We start from the raw sequence: 14,241 nt of genomic DNA, 5'->3' as shown, positions 1-14,241 counted from the left end.
TGCCGCCGGTTCCGGCTCCGGGTGAGCGCGGAGCCATGACGGGCCGCGGGTCTCCCAGCCGGTTCCTGACCGCCGTGCTGCACAACGGCGTGGGCCGGTACGTGCGGCAGCTCCAGCGCCTGCAGCTCCTCTTCAGTCCCACCGCGGCCGACGCCCGCGGCGCCAGGTACCGCCGGAGGCACCACCCGACTGCCGGGGATGGGGCGGGGGGAGCCTGCTGACCCCTTAAGCGGCAGGACGGGTCTTCCCCGGGCCTGTCAGCGTGGGGAAGGGACAGTGCTGCTGTCGCTGATCACACGGGGGGCAGCGGCGGGGTGGGACCTCCAGCCTCCTGCGAGACGGGACAGGAGCCGGAAGGCGGCACCGGGGGCATCACCCCAAATTCTGCGCTGTGACCCCTCCCGTGGGCCCGGCACGGGCGGACGGTGACCCATGTCTGGCGGCTGTGGCGACTCGTCCCTTCTGTGGCCCGGCTGGGGCTGAGGGTCCCCTCTGGCCCCCAGGCAGTTCGTGGAGGAGGCGGCACAGGACTTCGCCCGGCAGCACCCCGATGTCGTCCTCTACGTGAGCCCCCACTCGGGCCCGGGCCCGGCCCCTGTGCTGCGGGCCGAGTACTGTGAGTGCTGGTGGGCTTGGGGAGGGGACGGGGGGGGGGGTCTCCCTGCCCTGCCCCGGCTCTGTACCATCTCTGCCCGGCGCAGATGGTGCCAGGGCAGCTGCTGTGGGATGGGGGAGCAGCAGCTGCCCCCGGAGGCTGTGGAGTGGGGGGATCGCAGCCTGACCCCCTCACTCTGCTGCAGTGAACGGGACGGTGCGGGACGAGCTCATTGCCAGCAAGACGAGTGAGGAGATCGTGCAGCTGGCCACCAAGCTGGCCAACCAGTCCGGCCTGGACATCATCCGCATCCGCAAGCCCTTCCACACTGACAACCCCAGCGTCCAGGGCCAGTGGCACCCCCTCACCAACAAACCCTCCATCCTCACCGTCCAGGGCCCACGCCTGCAGCCCCAATAAAGCCTCCTCCACCCCCACGTCTCTGCATCCATTTCTCCTGCCTTTAGAAGAACACTGCTACACCACGTCCAGACAGAGCCATTTTTATTGCTGGGGGAATGTGGAGCTGTGCTTGAGGAGTGCCAGACACAGAGTGATGCCCCTCCTTGGAGGGTTGTGGGTGGTCCTTGGGGTAGTCCTTGGGGGTGGCTCACGCCCCCTTCTTGCAGCAAAAACAAGGGCTGGGGCAGGGTGACAGAGTGTGCAACTCTTGCCTTTTCCTGCTAAGCCTCACTGTCCTGGAATAGGAGGCCTGAGCTGCAGCTTGTGAGAGACCCTGGGGGTTGTCACCCATCTCCTGTTTCCCCTGCAGGGCTGAGCCCTTGGCCATGTCCTGATCATGGAGCTATGAGCAAGGAACATGGGGGAGGAAATGGACCCCCACAGGTGTGTCCCTCCCCAGCTTCTCCAGTGTCACCACACTGTCCCTGGAGCATGAGATGCTTTTGTCACCCCCATCTCTCAGTCCCCAGGAGGTGGCAGTTGCAGAAACAGTTGGGAAGATTTAGGAACTGTGGCTGCTCCTGGAAAGTGCCATGAAGAGAAGGCTCCACAGGGAGGCAGGCCCTTGTCCAAGATTCTTCTTCCTCACTATGTGAGGACATTTCCCTGCCCACACATTTTGCCATGGGTTGCAGGGCTGTGCCTGAACTCCAGTTCACCAACAGCTCTGCACAGGAGGGCAGAAACATGTTGTGCTTGGAGCCACAGGGGCACTGCAGACATCAGGGCATGTGGATGATGTGCCGGTCCCTTCTCATGCTGTAGGGCACGGTGGTGGCTGCCAGTCCTGCTGCTAGTGCATCTTGCTGCCTGCTGCTGCATCCAGTGCCCTGGGAAAAGGGAGCAGAGCCCTGTCAGGGTTGGAGGCCCTGGGGGTGCCACCTCCCCAGTGCACCCAGCCCCGTATTTCACCTGTGGCCTCTTCTGGCCTCTGCAGTGGGCACATGCCCCTTCACCAGCTGCTCCACAGTATTCAGGACATCAGCTCCTTGCCCTGTCTCTTGTGCCTCGCCAAACCATCCTCTCCCAGAGAGGAAACCCTGAGGGGGCAGATGTAGAACAGCAGGTAGGGGCTGGAAGCCACTGAGACCACCCCTCACAATGTGAGATGTGTCTAGGGCCCCTCTCCTGCCTGAGGGCTGGCAGCTGGGAAAAACCCACCAGCCCTCCGCCAGCAAGGGATCCTGTGCCCTGTCAGCCCTCAGCCCCCCTCCATGCTCCTCACCCACCTCTCAGCAGCTATCCAGCTCCTGTGTGCCAAGGGACACCCAGCCAAGGCTGGCCAAGTCCACACATCCACAACAGCGTCTCTCTCTTGCCTGGGTGAACAGACAAAAACTCTCCCTCCCCATGGTGTCCACCTTCCTGGAGCTCCTGTCTCCAGCTCATGGCCACTGTCAGTGAGTTTTTATACATAAATAGAGCTCAGAATTTAAATAGGTACTCGTTCCTTTTTTTCTGTACAGCAAGTCTCAGAAGTGAATGAATGCCAAAGGAATGGCTGAGCCTGGGCCCGGCCCAGCTCTGCCATCAAGGAGGTAGTTTTGCCTGAGACTTGTAATACTGCTGGCAAAGGGTGGGAGAAGGGGATGGAGGGGAGGAGGGCCCCACTGGCAGGACCCTCCTCCCCAGCCCCTACACAGAGCTCTCGTCCAGCTTTTCCACCAGTTGCGTGTGTTTTCGCTTCTCCAGGATTTTGCTGAGCTCCTCGGTGAAGGACGCGCTGTAGAGCGGGGAGGCCAGTGGCTCCTCCTGCTGCTGCAGCAACATGTAGCTGTTGCCGTTCATCTTGCGCAGGACGTTGGGCAGAGCCCCCACGCCGTTGGTGAGCTCAGCTGGCAGCGGGGGTGGCACTGGGGGCGTGGCAGCCGGCAGCTCCTTGGCTGGGGAGGTGGCTGCCGTGGGCGCCTCGCCGGGTATGATCCGCAGGCAGCCGTCGGGGTAGGTGAGCTCTTCCTCCTCCTCCTCCCGGTGGCCCTTGCGCAGGCAGTTGGCCGAGACGGTCTGCAGCTCCACGCTGGCTGGCCGCGGCTCCCCTAGCACATACTTGCCCTTGCGCTTCTCCAGGCAGGACATGTACAGGAGGATGATGCTGAGCACGGTGCAGAGCACCACCAAGGTGACGATGGCAGAAATGTAAGCCACCTTCATGTCGTTGGTTGTCTGGCTGGCGGCATGGGGTGATGGGGCAGCCGTAGGGCTGCGGGGCAGCTCGGGCAGCACGGAGAGACTGTAGGTAGCCAACAGTGTCCGGAGACCCTGCTCCTCGCCGTAGCAGCGGTACTCGCCGCTGTGCTGGGGCAGCGTGTCCGTCACCAGCAGCCCGTCCACCCCCACGCGCAGCCGGTCCTGCCCCGTGCCCAGCACTTCGCTGCCGTTCATCATCCACACGGCTCGGGCCAGGTTGGAGCGCTGGTCACAGGGCAGCAGCACATCGTCCCCCTGCAGCACCGTCCGGTTCTTCCACAGCACGGAGCCTGTGGGGACACGCACTGCCTTGCACCTCTCCCAGCTATTCTAAGGGATGCTGGACACCAGCGTCCCCGTGGTCCCGAAGGGCAGGAGACACTCACCCCGTCCAGAGCTGCTCCGGCATCCCTTGTTGCCACTTTGAATGTCCTGCACCAGCCCTGTGCTGCAAGGCATGGGGGGCTCAGCCATACAGCCTCAGCTGAGCCTCCCCTTATGGGGGTCACGGCCACCAGGAGACCCACTGTCAGATGCCAGACCTTTGGGGTTGGCTCTGGGGTGACGTGAAACAGCGTGGGATTGGGCAAGTGGAAGGTTCATGGGGACCCATCTGCAGATGGGCAGCCCATCCCTACCTGTCTGTGGTGGCGATGGTGCGGCATGCCCTGCCATCCCAGGCACAGTAGGGGTCCCGGGCAAGGATGCAGTCATAGCAAGAGGAGTACTTGGCACAGGAGGCCAGGGGCACCTGCACGATCCCGCTGGCTGCCCCCACGTACAGGCTCCTCTGAGGGGGAAAGGGCTGGCTCAGTATGGATCTGGCATGGTGCTGCTGGGCTGTGGAGTGCCCTATGGTGCCCAGAGATCCTTCCCAGCCCCACAGCACAGCTCTCCCTTCATGGGTGTGCACGAGAAGGGCCCCCAGCTCCCAGTCAGTGCTGATGGCCAGGCTGGTTCATTTCCCCAAGCTACCCTCCTGGGCTCCAGCACATATCCTGAGCTGGTGTGACCCAGGAGTCATGTCCCCCCAAAACCCCAAACAGCACAATGGGAGCTTCACAGCACAAGCATGCCCTATGTGTAGTCTCCCCCTACTTGTTCCACCCCTCACCTGGATGTGGGAGATCACCAGGCTCTCCACAGGCTGCAGGTCCCTGAACACCTGCACCTCCTCCACAATGTGGATGCCAGAGTTCACCACCACAGCCTTGTGGATCCAGCCATCCCCTGGAGAGCAGAGCAGGGGATTCAGGAGGGAATGTGAGATGTGGCCTTTGCCCAGCAGAGGCCCATCGAACTCATCTCACACTCACCTGTCCCCATGAAGAGCACATCGTAGGAGCGGCCATCCAGGGCCTGCACCCTGTCTACAGCCAGCTGGCTGTACACCACGTTCTTCTTCACCAGGAGCGGCTCCCCGCCAGCTGGCTTCACCTCCTCAAACATGAGTGGGTGCAGCTTGACAAAGTCCAGGACATTGTTGGGCAGGTCCTGCGAGGAGTTGTAGCCCTTCCTGCGGGAGTGGTCCGTGATGCACTGCCCAGGGGAAACAGGGGTCAGAGAGGAAGGCAGCTGCCCCATGCCACCCCTGCTCTGCACTCCTAGGCACTCACGGAGCCGGGCCGGGGCTCGGGCACTGCACCATCGTAGCGGGACCATTTGCGAGCCCAGTCCTGGTACTCCATGTAGGGGCCCTCGAATGCACGCTGCACCGCCGAGATGTCATAGCGGCACACGGCTGAGGCCTCCATGGTCCTCCTGAGGAGCAGAACCTCACCTAAGCCTGGGCAGATACATGGGTGCTCCCAACCAGTGCACCCCCAGGTGCTCAGCACCCGCCTGCACATCCCCTTGCACATCTCTGGCTCCCCTGGTGCTGCAGACTTTTAGCCCTGATCCTTCTGGCTGCTGCCCCACTCACCACTGTGCTGAGAGTGTGAAGGCAGCATAGAAGACAGTGCTGGCCCAGCCGCCCCCGTCCAGGCTGCAGACACTGCGCAGCACCTCGTAGTAGGGGATGTAGCAGACCAGGCGTGCCTTCACGAAGGACGTCCACTTGCGCTGCAGAATCTTCTTCCCCCCCACATCGCTCTGGGAGGGTGCAGAGAGCATTTCTGCACAGGCTGGACAGTTGCTCATTCCCCTCTGCCTGTACCTCAGTCTTCCCACAGGCGGAGGCGTGCTGCCCCTGCACCAACAGGAGCAATGCTTGGCTCCCTGTGGCTGGGAGCATGCCTACCTTGCAAACACGGGCCACCCGGGCCACTCGGGCCACCTGACTCTTGTCAAAGAAGGATGTGGTCTCCTCTCCTGCCCTCTCCATGAAGAAGTAGTAGATTTTGTCATCGTCACCCACAGGGCTGTCCCTGCTCTCCCGGACCAGCACAGAGGTCACAAACTCAGCATCTGGGGACATGGAGCAAGAGGTGGTGATTGGAGACCAATACAGAATGGGGAATCCCTCCCTGCCTCAGTTCCTTCTCAGAGCAAACCACACAGGACTCCAGAGCCATCCCCCACACCTGCTCCACTCTCCAGAGCAATGCACAGTGTGCCACAGCCCACGAGATGGGAGGGACAGGGACATCTCACCATTCAGCCAGTGCAGTGGGGACTCCTCCGTTTTCAGTGGCCGCTGGTGCAGGTTCCTCCGAATGTCGGGGAGGCTCCGAAACTCGTAGCGTGTTGCTGTGTACAAGCCTCCATCTGTGGAGGGCAGGTGCCCATCAGCATGGCCCTGCAGCCTGAGGACAGCCCCACAGGCCACCAGCACCCCACTGCCCCAGGCAGAGGAGGGGGGGGAGGACCACTGGCACCCCCTGGAGAGGTGTTGGGATGGGGCCATGGTCAGTGGCATCCTGCATGTCCCCACCAGCCCCAGAAAGGTGCTGCTTACCCACAATGAGCCCAGTGTAGCCACGGGCAGGGTCATATGGACATTTCTCCTTGCCTTCTTCAAAGTGAGATGGCAACATGAACCTGTTGGCATCCTTGAAGGGGATAGGGAATCAGGTTAGACAAGAGGGGACAGATCCACCTCACCTGCCAGCCTCAGGCTCTCTGCTGAGGCTGCTAGCAGGGACAAAGTGATGCCCATAGCCATGCCCTTGTCCAAGTAAGAAGAACCCCCCTGGCACCCTCTAGCTGATCAGAAACCACACAGCCAGCCACAGCCTCCAGCCAAGAGTGGGTAGAGGGCTCTGGGAGGAAGAGGAGCCCCAGCTGGGCTTTGCACGGGCACAGGGCAGGAGCCAGCCAGTGCAGCCAATATTCCCAGACAGTGCCTGGTTGGCAGATGTTGCTCAGCCAGCCTGGAGTCCCCCCAGGTGTTGTCCATGTCATAGCAGGAGTTACTTTCTTTGGGGTTTGCAGTTCAAAGCATGTTAAATAATGACAGGGCCCTTCCAGCTTGGCAGCTCCTCCACCCAATTTCCAGTGTGTGCGAGGGCCAAACCGGACCAGCAGCACAGCCATGGGAACAGGCACAGGCTCTCCAGGGCTCCCCAGCCACACTGCAGGCATGGTCACGGGGCCCCTTTGCCCCCCAGCTCAGGAAGGGAGGTGGGCAAATGGCAACTGAGTCTCCACTGACTCAAGGAGCTACACTGCCAATAAAACACGGCTGCTCTTGGACACATGAGTCACAGCCATGTGTGGACTCTCGGACTAGCACAGGAAATTCCTGGGGAGGGGCTGCTGAGTCAGTTCTGCCCCTGTCACCTTTCCCTGGGCATGCATACCACCTGCCATCAGCCACTCTGCAGCCCCTCTTCTGGGAGGGCATTCTGCAACAGCAGGCAGTGGAGACCAGGTCCAGGGCTGGTGCATCCTATCCTGCTGAGCTCACATGTGTCCCCCATGGCACTGATCCATCCCCAGCCCTCTTGTTTGGGGTCAGAGTGCCAGGGTGGGGACTCATGGCATCTGCATCACGGTGGCCACATCCTCAAACCTACTCACCCCAGCCTGAGAGTCACTCACCTGGGAGTGAGCCAGGCAGGGACAGCAGTAGAAAGGGAGTGGGGCTGGGTGGAGATGGTGGGAAAGGACAGGGCTTGCACCTCTCCGGGGTGACACAGTGGCAGGGGACAGGGGCAGCTGTGGGTGAGCCGTACTCACGATGGCGGCGCAGAGCGGGTGGAAGGCGTAGGTCCCGCAGGCATAGAGGTGGGTGCTGTTCAGCCGCTGCAGGAACCGCACGTGGTTGAAGCACTCGGTCTGCAGAGGGGGAGGGCAGGTGTTACAAGCCAGGAAAAGTGGGGGCAGCCCCTCCCTGGCACCCACCCAGCGGCTCTACCTTGTTGTTTTTGCCCTTCTGTAGGCAGTCCATCCTCTTCTCTGGGGAGGCTTCCCAGTGGATCTGCAAGGGGAAGAGAGACTGCTACTGCATGACCCCCCATCACTGCATGGTCCCCCCCGTCGCTGCAACCTCCAGCTTTCATCAGAGCCATCAGAGATGATAAAGTCCTTATTTATTTGTTTGGGAGGGATGGTTGCTCAGAACACAAGATGGCACCCTGCACACATCCCACCAGCCTGGGGCAAGAGTGGTCCCACACCCCAATTAGTGGACAGACATCCCAGAGCACTGCAGGAGCCTGGAGGATTTGGGGATATCCTTCCCTGGGGGAGAGTGTGGGTCCCTCCCTGCCCTTCATTCTGCTGGGGTGACCCTGAAACAGCAGGCCTGAGCTTGGGTATATCTCCCACTGCTGTCCCCATGCTGGGGAGAAGGACCAGGTGTCCACAGGGGACCTGGGGACTGATTTGGGGACATCACCTCCAGGCAGGACCTGAGATGGTGAGGGGGAGGTTGAGCAGGGATAGAGTGGCCACGATGTGGACGGGGATTGGGCAGCGTGGCAGAGGACAGGCTCACCGTGTGGTGGGAGCCGTCGGCCACGTCGCTGGAGTTGAGGGCGAAGATGGCTCCCCTGGCGCCCACGTAGAGGATGCCCCGCTCGTCCTCCAGCAGCAGCGTGCTGTAGTTGAGGGTGTGCGCCGTGAAGCGCCGGACTCCCGACAGCTCTGCAAAGGGAACAGGGGGCTGAGGGGGACACCGGGGCAGGCACAGCGCGAGCCACTGGGAAAAGACAAGAGAATGGAGCTGGAAGTGGGTGAGATGGCACTTGCTGAGGTTATCAGGCAGGCAGTGCTGGGTGACAGCAGTTACAGCAGGAGGAAAGGAAGGGAGAAGGTTTGGTAAAAGGTAAAAGGCACTAATTGGGCTCGGGCTCACAGAGGAAACTTCTCTCCGCTAATTAAAGCACAGCTCAGGGGTGGGAGCTGCAATGTCTGTGCTGGGCATGAACCTGCCATGTTGTTTGGGAAACTGCTGAAGAAAGCAGAAACATGCTGGCAGTGACTCTGTCTGTGAACTGAGCCCAGCCAGCCCAGGGAAGGATAAAAAATCCTGAATCAAAACTGTCACACAAGGGGAGTGAATTTGACGTGAGGCTGAGTGCTCCTGTTCACCAAGCCAATGAAACCATCCAATTTGAGGTGCTGAGAAGTGTGAGGTAGGACTCAGCCCTGGCCAGAGGGACCAGTAGGAAGTGAAAAGTCTATGAGGCTTGGGATCCTGTAGACAGCTGGAAAAGGAATGACTCCCCATCTTTCCCAGAAAAGGGCACCCCACCTACTAATGAAACTCTCCCACCATCGATTGCTGAGTTGAGCCTCACTAATGAGGTCAATGATGTCCCCCAAGGGACAATGACATTGCTGGGCTCACTGACACCACAGAGGCTGGAGGTAAAGAGCTCAGGGACAATTAGAGAAAATAATGGAAGAAAGTTTCGTGCTAACAATCTGGGCCATGAGATGCCAGCTCAGGTGTGATGCCCAGCTCAGAACACCCTCCAAGAGCTGCTGGGCAGGGCCAGGGGTTGGTCAGGGCTGACTCCCTGTACATCTTCGTCCCCCTCCGGCTTTAGGGGAGATGATTTTGCCATGCTCATTTCTTTGGGGCACTCAGTACCAGACAGCCATGTGGGCCCTGATTTCTGGAGCCCAGGGGATTAGAGGCCTCCATGTAGCCACCCTCCTCCCATGCTGAGCCCCCTGCTCCAGGTGGGTGGCAAAGCTTAGATGCAGTCACAATGCACCAATGCCAGTGCCAGCAAAATCCCAAACCTCACTGCCACCACCAGGACCCACACCCCCTTACCATCAAAGGTGACTGTTGTCCTGGGGGTGGCGTCCAGGTCGGAGGCAGAGCGCCGTGACGGGTAGCCCATGGCTGCCGCTGCCATGAAGAGAGTTGTCAGGAGATGTGCCGGCCCTGCGCTCATCTTCCCGCTCTCTCAGCCGCCGGGCCGGCACAGCCACTCCTCAGCACGGCCTCTCCAGCTCTCTGGGACAGGGCTGGCCACCAAACCCTCCTGAAACACAGAGCGCTGGCTCAGACACTCCTGCTGTCCCAACGTCTCACGAGCAGGCAGGCTTGGGAAGGAGCCAGCTGCACACACGCATGGATGCTTGACCCAGCACGGCCTCAGACCAGGAATGGCTTCAGGGAAAAACAAACCCTCATTTGCTCAAGGGGAAAGCAAGGCATAGCACAAGGCACGGAGCCTGCAGCCATCATGGAGCACGGAGGGGAGTTTAAGCACAGTGACCTTCTGCAGCATCCCCCTGGGTCAGCAACCATTCTGTCACAGCAGGGAGCTGCTTGCTGAGCACTTGGGTCAGCTGCCTGGAGGTACATTTTCCCCCAGGTCTTCTCTGGGTTCATCCCTCATTCACCCCCAGCCTTTTGCTCCTGCAGATCCCCCTGACTGAAGGATATGTTTCAGCAGAGGCAGCTGGTCCCCCATTGCATATCACACCAAAAAGCAGAAACATTTTTCCCTCAAAAGCAGAGAAAGAGAGCCCCTCTGTGGGTCTCTTGGCACACAGGGGTACCCCAAGTCCCACTGCACCCCCAGAGTGGCTGCAGCAGGAATGGCAACAGTGAGGGTCCTGGGGAGCCCAAGGTCTCCTCTCCTTCCCAAAAGCCCAGCTGACCATGTCCTGCTGTTCAAGGACATGGTCCTTGGTCCCAGCTTTGGCCCCTCTGAAGTGATGACACTCCAGAGGACCGAGGCATTGGAAAGGATGCTTCAGGCACACAGGGATGTAAGGTGAAGGAAAATCCATACAGGAACTGCTTGGAATCTTCGGCAAATCTTTTCAAGATGAAACAATTTTTCCCTACTGTGTTTTTCCACAAGATTTCAGGTTCTCTTTCATCCCAAGCTGCCTTGAAGCTCCACATCTACTTCAGCTCTCACTTTCATGCATTCGAACCCCACAAATATCCCCCACCTCTCCCAGCTGCACTGAGCAAAGCCACTAGCTCATCTTGCAGGCACTAAGGAGGAAAAAGATGACTGGGTATCTCTGAGCTGGAGAGCTCCCAGTAAGCAACCAGCACCTAAGTATTTGCTTAGAGGTTTATAAATATATATATACACCCACATATAGATATATATATATGAAAAACCAAAATACCTGACCCTGTAGAGAAGCTGCTCAAACACGCTCACTGCAAACAATTTCCCTGAAGCAAATACTTTGCTGAGTCCCAAGAAGAAGGGAGGTAAAACCAAGGTGAAGAGGGCTTTGGGACTGAGAAGAAGTGAGAGGCCGGATGTGGATTCAGCCCTAGTTCTGGAGCTTGCATCAAAGTTCTGGTTCCTTCAAGGGCTTTCAGACACAAACATCACACCTGCACTGGCGGCTGCCCGAGAGCATTCTGGGAAGTGTGGGAACTCAGCACATCCCTCCGGATGTTCAGAGCTGCCGAGAACCCTCTCGGGGGGCTCAGAGACCCTGGCATGTTGCCCAGAACACCTGGTGGTTTGATTTTGGTCCTTCTAACGAAGTGCCACCTGTGTATGAGGACATGAGAGCCACACAAGTTTGAATGGTGCAAGAATGATGTGTTCACAGGGTGAAAATATAGATTTTAGAATTTTTAGTATAGGGGTTATGGGGACAAGATGGAGGAATCAGGGCGTGTCCAGTCCTCCTTCTTTCTTCTTCTTGTTCTCCATTTTCTGCTGTGATGTTGGCACTTGGGGATTGGTTTAGAGTAGAAGTGCACTGTGTAACATAGGTGATAGGTATTGGGAATTAAAAGTAAATATGATATACGTAGTTTGTAGTATAAAAGATGACACTGCCTCGGGGGCGGTCACAGTGCCTGTAGCTGCCTTGCTGAACAGATCTCGGCTGGGCAGAGAGAAAAATTTTGTAGATAAGAAATAATAAACAACCTGAAGACCAAAAAGTGAAGAGTCCAGACTCATTCTTTGGAGCGCGGGCTGCCTCAGAACCATCCCACGCATCTCAGGGCAGAGACCAAACAGCCAATCCTGAGAGGGAATGAGGCAGATGGGAAATATTTCTCCCTGCTGCCCCATTGTCCCCCCAGACCAGAACAGAGCACCCAAGAGCATCCAACCCTGGGTTTAGGCAGGGTGCTGCATGCAGGGCTGAGCTCCCTGGGGAGCAGATCCCAGAGCAGGCTCATTCCAGGTTACTCCTGTTTCCAGGACAAGCCCTGTACAAACAGAGGGTCTGCCCATGAATGACAGCACAGCAATGCAAGGCAGGTGAGTGCAGACGGACATCAAGAAGAAACAATTTGCTTTGGTGGCACCATGTCTAGCACGAGCCAAACCCACCAAGCTTTGGGCAAAGCCAGTGGTGGGGTCACACCTGGAGCACCAAAGCACCCTGGCCAGCCCCATGCTGACACATCTCCATCCCACCAGTGGGAGCAGGACCACTCTGGAAGTTACAGGGACCCTTCCCCAAGAGTCCACATGGGGACTCAAGTCTGGAATCATGCACAAACCACAAGAGCTGCTGCACCTGGGATGGGGAAGCAGAGTAGAGGAAAAACCTCCTTACGACAAGGCAAACAATGATTCTCATAAATGAGTAACAGCCCTGCATGCTGCTGGGCGTCCTCAGCTTATCTCCCCTGCACAAACAAACCCTGAACTTTGCCTGCTGCTTGGCTCCCGATGTGCCAGGGAGCGGAGCTGGGAGTGCGGCCGGCCAGGGTGGCAGGGATGGTGTTTATCACAGGCCCAGCGTGGTGCTGCGAGCCAGCCCCAGCTAACATTAACCATCATACACACTGAACCAGTACAGGGGGAAAACAAAAATATATTAAACTGGCAGGTTGCGCAGGGTTCCTGGCTGGGCAAGGGGGAGCAGCTTCCCATGCTGTCAGGGCTGGGCTCTTCTGCTTTTTCCCGTGAAGCAGCTACACCCATTTCCAAAGGTTCCTTTGACTGAGATCAGATGTAACTTTGTCCTAAAGAACATTTAATCAGTTACGTTGTAAGAGCCAGTTAATATTTACTCAAAGAGAAGGGCTGTTCCAAGATTCCCTATTTTTTTTTTTAATTTTCTAGTTCTTATTTTTCATACCTAGAGTGGGGGAGAAAAAGCAGGAAGGAACTGAAACAATCCTTTGCTCCCCTCAGGTCAATACCCTGGTGTGCAGCCACACCAAACACCCCCAAACCCAGCACTTCCCCCTTGTCAGTATGCAAGTTCTAAGCTCAGGGTGAAGCTGAGGGCTCAGGCAGGAAGTAGAGGAGGTCTTGATCTGTGGGACACACCACTAGGACTGGGGGCAGACGGATTACACAAGTCCAGCACTTCAATGAGAAATAAAAAAAAGCTGGGAATGGAAACGAACAGTTTTCTCTAGGGAAGGGAAACAAAAAGGGGAGATGGAGAGGCTAGAAAGCAGCAGCAGCTCCAAGAAAGCTAGGAGTTTAAGAGAAAAACGTCCCAGAAAAGCCCACCCCATTCCCCAGGAATGAGCTCCCAAGTCCCGTGGCACCTCACCTACTTCCCAGCACCGGGGGCCAACATAGGACCTGATGGTCCAGCCTCAGCTCCCACTGAGGCTCCCGTCGCTGGCTGGCGACGCTGAAGAAGCAGGATGGCAGATGCAGGACCCAGGCACAGGACTGACGGACACCCCAAAAGGGGTGAAGCCAGGAACCAGCTGCTCTGCTCACAACGTGCAACATCCACAGAGGCAAAAACCCACCCTCCTACCACTGGCTATCAGTGCTCCTAGGGGCTTCAGCCACAGTTCCCAGCACGGAGCCAGGTTCCGCCTCTCACCGGTGGGATGTTTGCTGGTCCCTGGGGAATGCAGGAAAGCAGCGGGGCAGCAGAGGCGTGCAGGCGTGGGTGAGAGCACAGGGGAGCGAGCGAGCCCCGGTCAGGTCTGACTGGGTTTACTGGGTCACCACGGCAGCTGTGTGAGCATGACTGTGCTGGCCTCAGCCTCCCATCGGCAGCCAGGCACAGCACACCCAAACGGGCTGGCCCAGTCGGCACCTCCTTAAAATCCCCATGACCAGCGTCTCTGGAGGAGCAAAAAGCTTTTGATGAGTGAATTTCACACTCTCACCAACCTGAATCTGGCTAAAGAAACTCGCCAAAGAAACAAGCCAAAGCTGCCATACACCTCAACTGCAGCAGGACATTTTGTGGGCATAGGAGCTCCTTCCCAGAGCCCCATGGTCCTCAAAGTCACAAGGCAGCAAAACCTGGGAGCACAAGGTGTTTGCAAGCTGCACTCCAGGAAAGCTGTGGTGTCTGTGGGGCTGCCAAACATGGAGAGACCACAGACAGGGTCTCACAGGCCCCCCATAGACGTTTCCTCAAAAAAAAATTATGCCAGCTTTTTAATTTCAAAGGAACTCAGGAGAAAGAATGGAAGCGGTGCATGGGAGCAGCACTTCTCCAGCTTACCCTCAGCATCTATTCTGGATGGCAGGACAGATTTGCGGAGTGGGACAAGACACTTTCACATCCCACTCCTCCCTAGACAGCTTATAGTTGTTCTACCAAGATCTAGTAAAGCCCAAGCAGGCTCCCAGAGTGGCTGCTGGACATTCCCCCTCCCTCATGGGCTGCTCCCCTTGGCATCACAGACTACAAACAAGCACTGCCGGTTTCCCAGTGAGAGA

The 14,241-nt window shown here is 58.1% G+C and overlaps 2 protein-coding genes across 3 annotated transcripts in view; one reads left to right on the top strand and one right to left on the bottom strand.

Annotated features, from left to right (window-relative positions):
• The first annotated feature begins 9 nt into the window (after window positions 1-9).
• Window positions 10-1,032, top strand: MRPL43 (mitochondrial ribosomal protein L43). Its single transcript, XM_059477262.1, has 3 exons — window positions 10-166; window positions 504-616; window positions 801-1,032. The coding sequence occupies exons 1-3, from the start codon at window positions 36-38 to the stop codon at window positions 1,013-1,015; spliced, it is 459 nt and encodes a 152-aa protein (XP_059333245.1). The 5' UTR covers window positions 10-35; the 3' UTR covers window positions 1,016-1,032.
• A 50-nt stretch (window positions 1,033-1,082) lies between these two features.
• Window positions 1,083-14,241, bottom strand: part of SEMA4G (semaphorin 4G) — a 29,539-nt gene continuing 16,380 nt past the window's right edge. Inside the window, exons 2-17 of one of the 2 annotated variants that reach the window (XM_059477257.1) lie at window positions 9,417-9,630; window positions 8,127-8,275; window positions 7,545-7,607; window positions 7,367-7,465; window positions 6,144-6,237; window positions 5,840-5,953; window positions 5,487-5,653; window positions 5,169-5,338; window positions 4,861-5,005; window positions 4,561-4,783; window positions 4,359-4,474; window positions 3,883-4,034; window positions 3,631-3,692; window positions 2,287-3,534; window positions 1,970-2,097; window positions 1,083-1,887 (exon numbers count right to left, since the gene is read on the bottom strand). In XM_059477257.1, coding sequence (XP_059333240.1) covers window positions 2,693-3,534; window positions 3,631-3,692; window positions 3,883-4,034; window positions 4,359-4,474; window positions 4,561-4,783; window positions 4,861-5,005; window positions 5,169-5,338; window positions 5,487-5,653; window positions 5,840-5,953; window positions 6,144-6,237; window positions 7,367-7,465; window positions 7,545-7,607; window positions 8,127-8,275; window positions 9,417-9,540 — 2,520 coding nt within the window. In that variant the 5' untranslated portion in view covers window positions 9,541-9,630 and the 3' untranslated portion in view covers window positions 1,083-1,887; window positions 1,970-2,097; window positions 2,287-2,692. Of the gene's footprint in view, window positions 1,888-1,969; window positions 2,098-2,286; window positions 3,550-3,630; window positions 3,693-3,882; window positions 4,035-4,358; window positions 4,475-4,560; window positions 4,784-4,860; window positions 5,006-5,168; window positions 5,339-5,486; window positions 5,654-5,839; window positions 5,954-6,143; window positions 6,238-7,362; window positions 7,466-7,544; window positions 7,608-8,126; window positions 8,276-9,416; window positions 9,631-14,241 lie in introns of those variants that run through there. The other variant, XM_059477259.1, reaches the window with a different exon arrangement.

The sequence above is a fragment of the Ammospiza nelsoni genome, chromosome 8, assembly GCF_027579445.1.
Source record: "Ammospiza nelsoni isolate bAmmNel1 chromosome 8, bAmmNel1.pri, whole genome shotgun sequence".
NCBI lineage: Eukaryota > Metazoa > Chordata > Aves > Passeriformes > Passerellidae > Ammospiza > Ammospiza nelsoni.
This window is presented reverse-complemented; position numbering and strand designations above follow the sequence as displayed.

Excerpts from the sequence above, each read along its gene's own strand:
- MRPL43 (XM_059477262.1), top strand. The coding sequence starts at position 36 with ATGACGGGCCGCGGGTCTCCCAGCCGGTTCCTGACCGCCGTGCTGCAC. Across the intron at positions 167-503 it reads GCCGACGCCCGCGGCGCCAG|GCAGTTCGTGGAGGAGGCGG; the intron begins GTACCGCCGGAG and ends TCTGGCCCCCAG. Across the intron at positions 617-800 it reads TGTGCTGCGGGCCGAGTACT|TGAACGGGACGGTGCGGGAC; the intron begins GTGAGTGCTGGT and ends ACTCTGCTGCAG.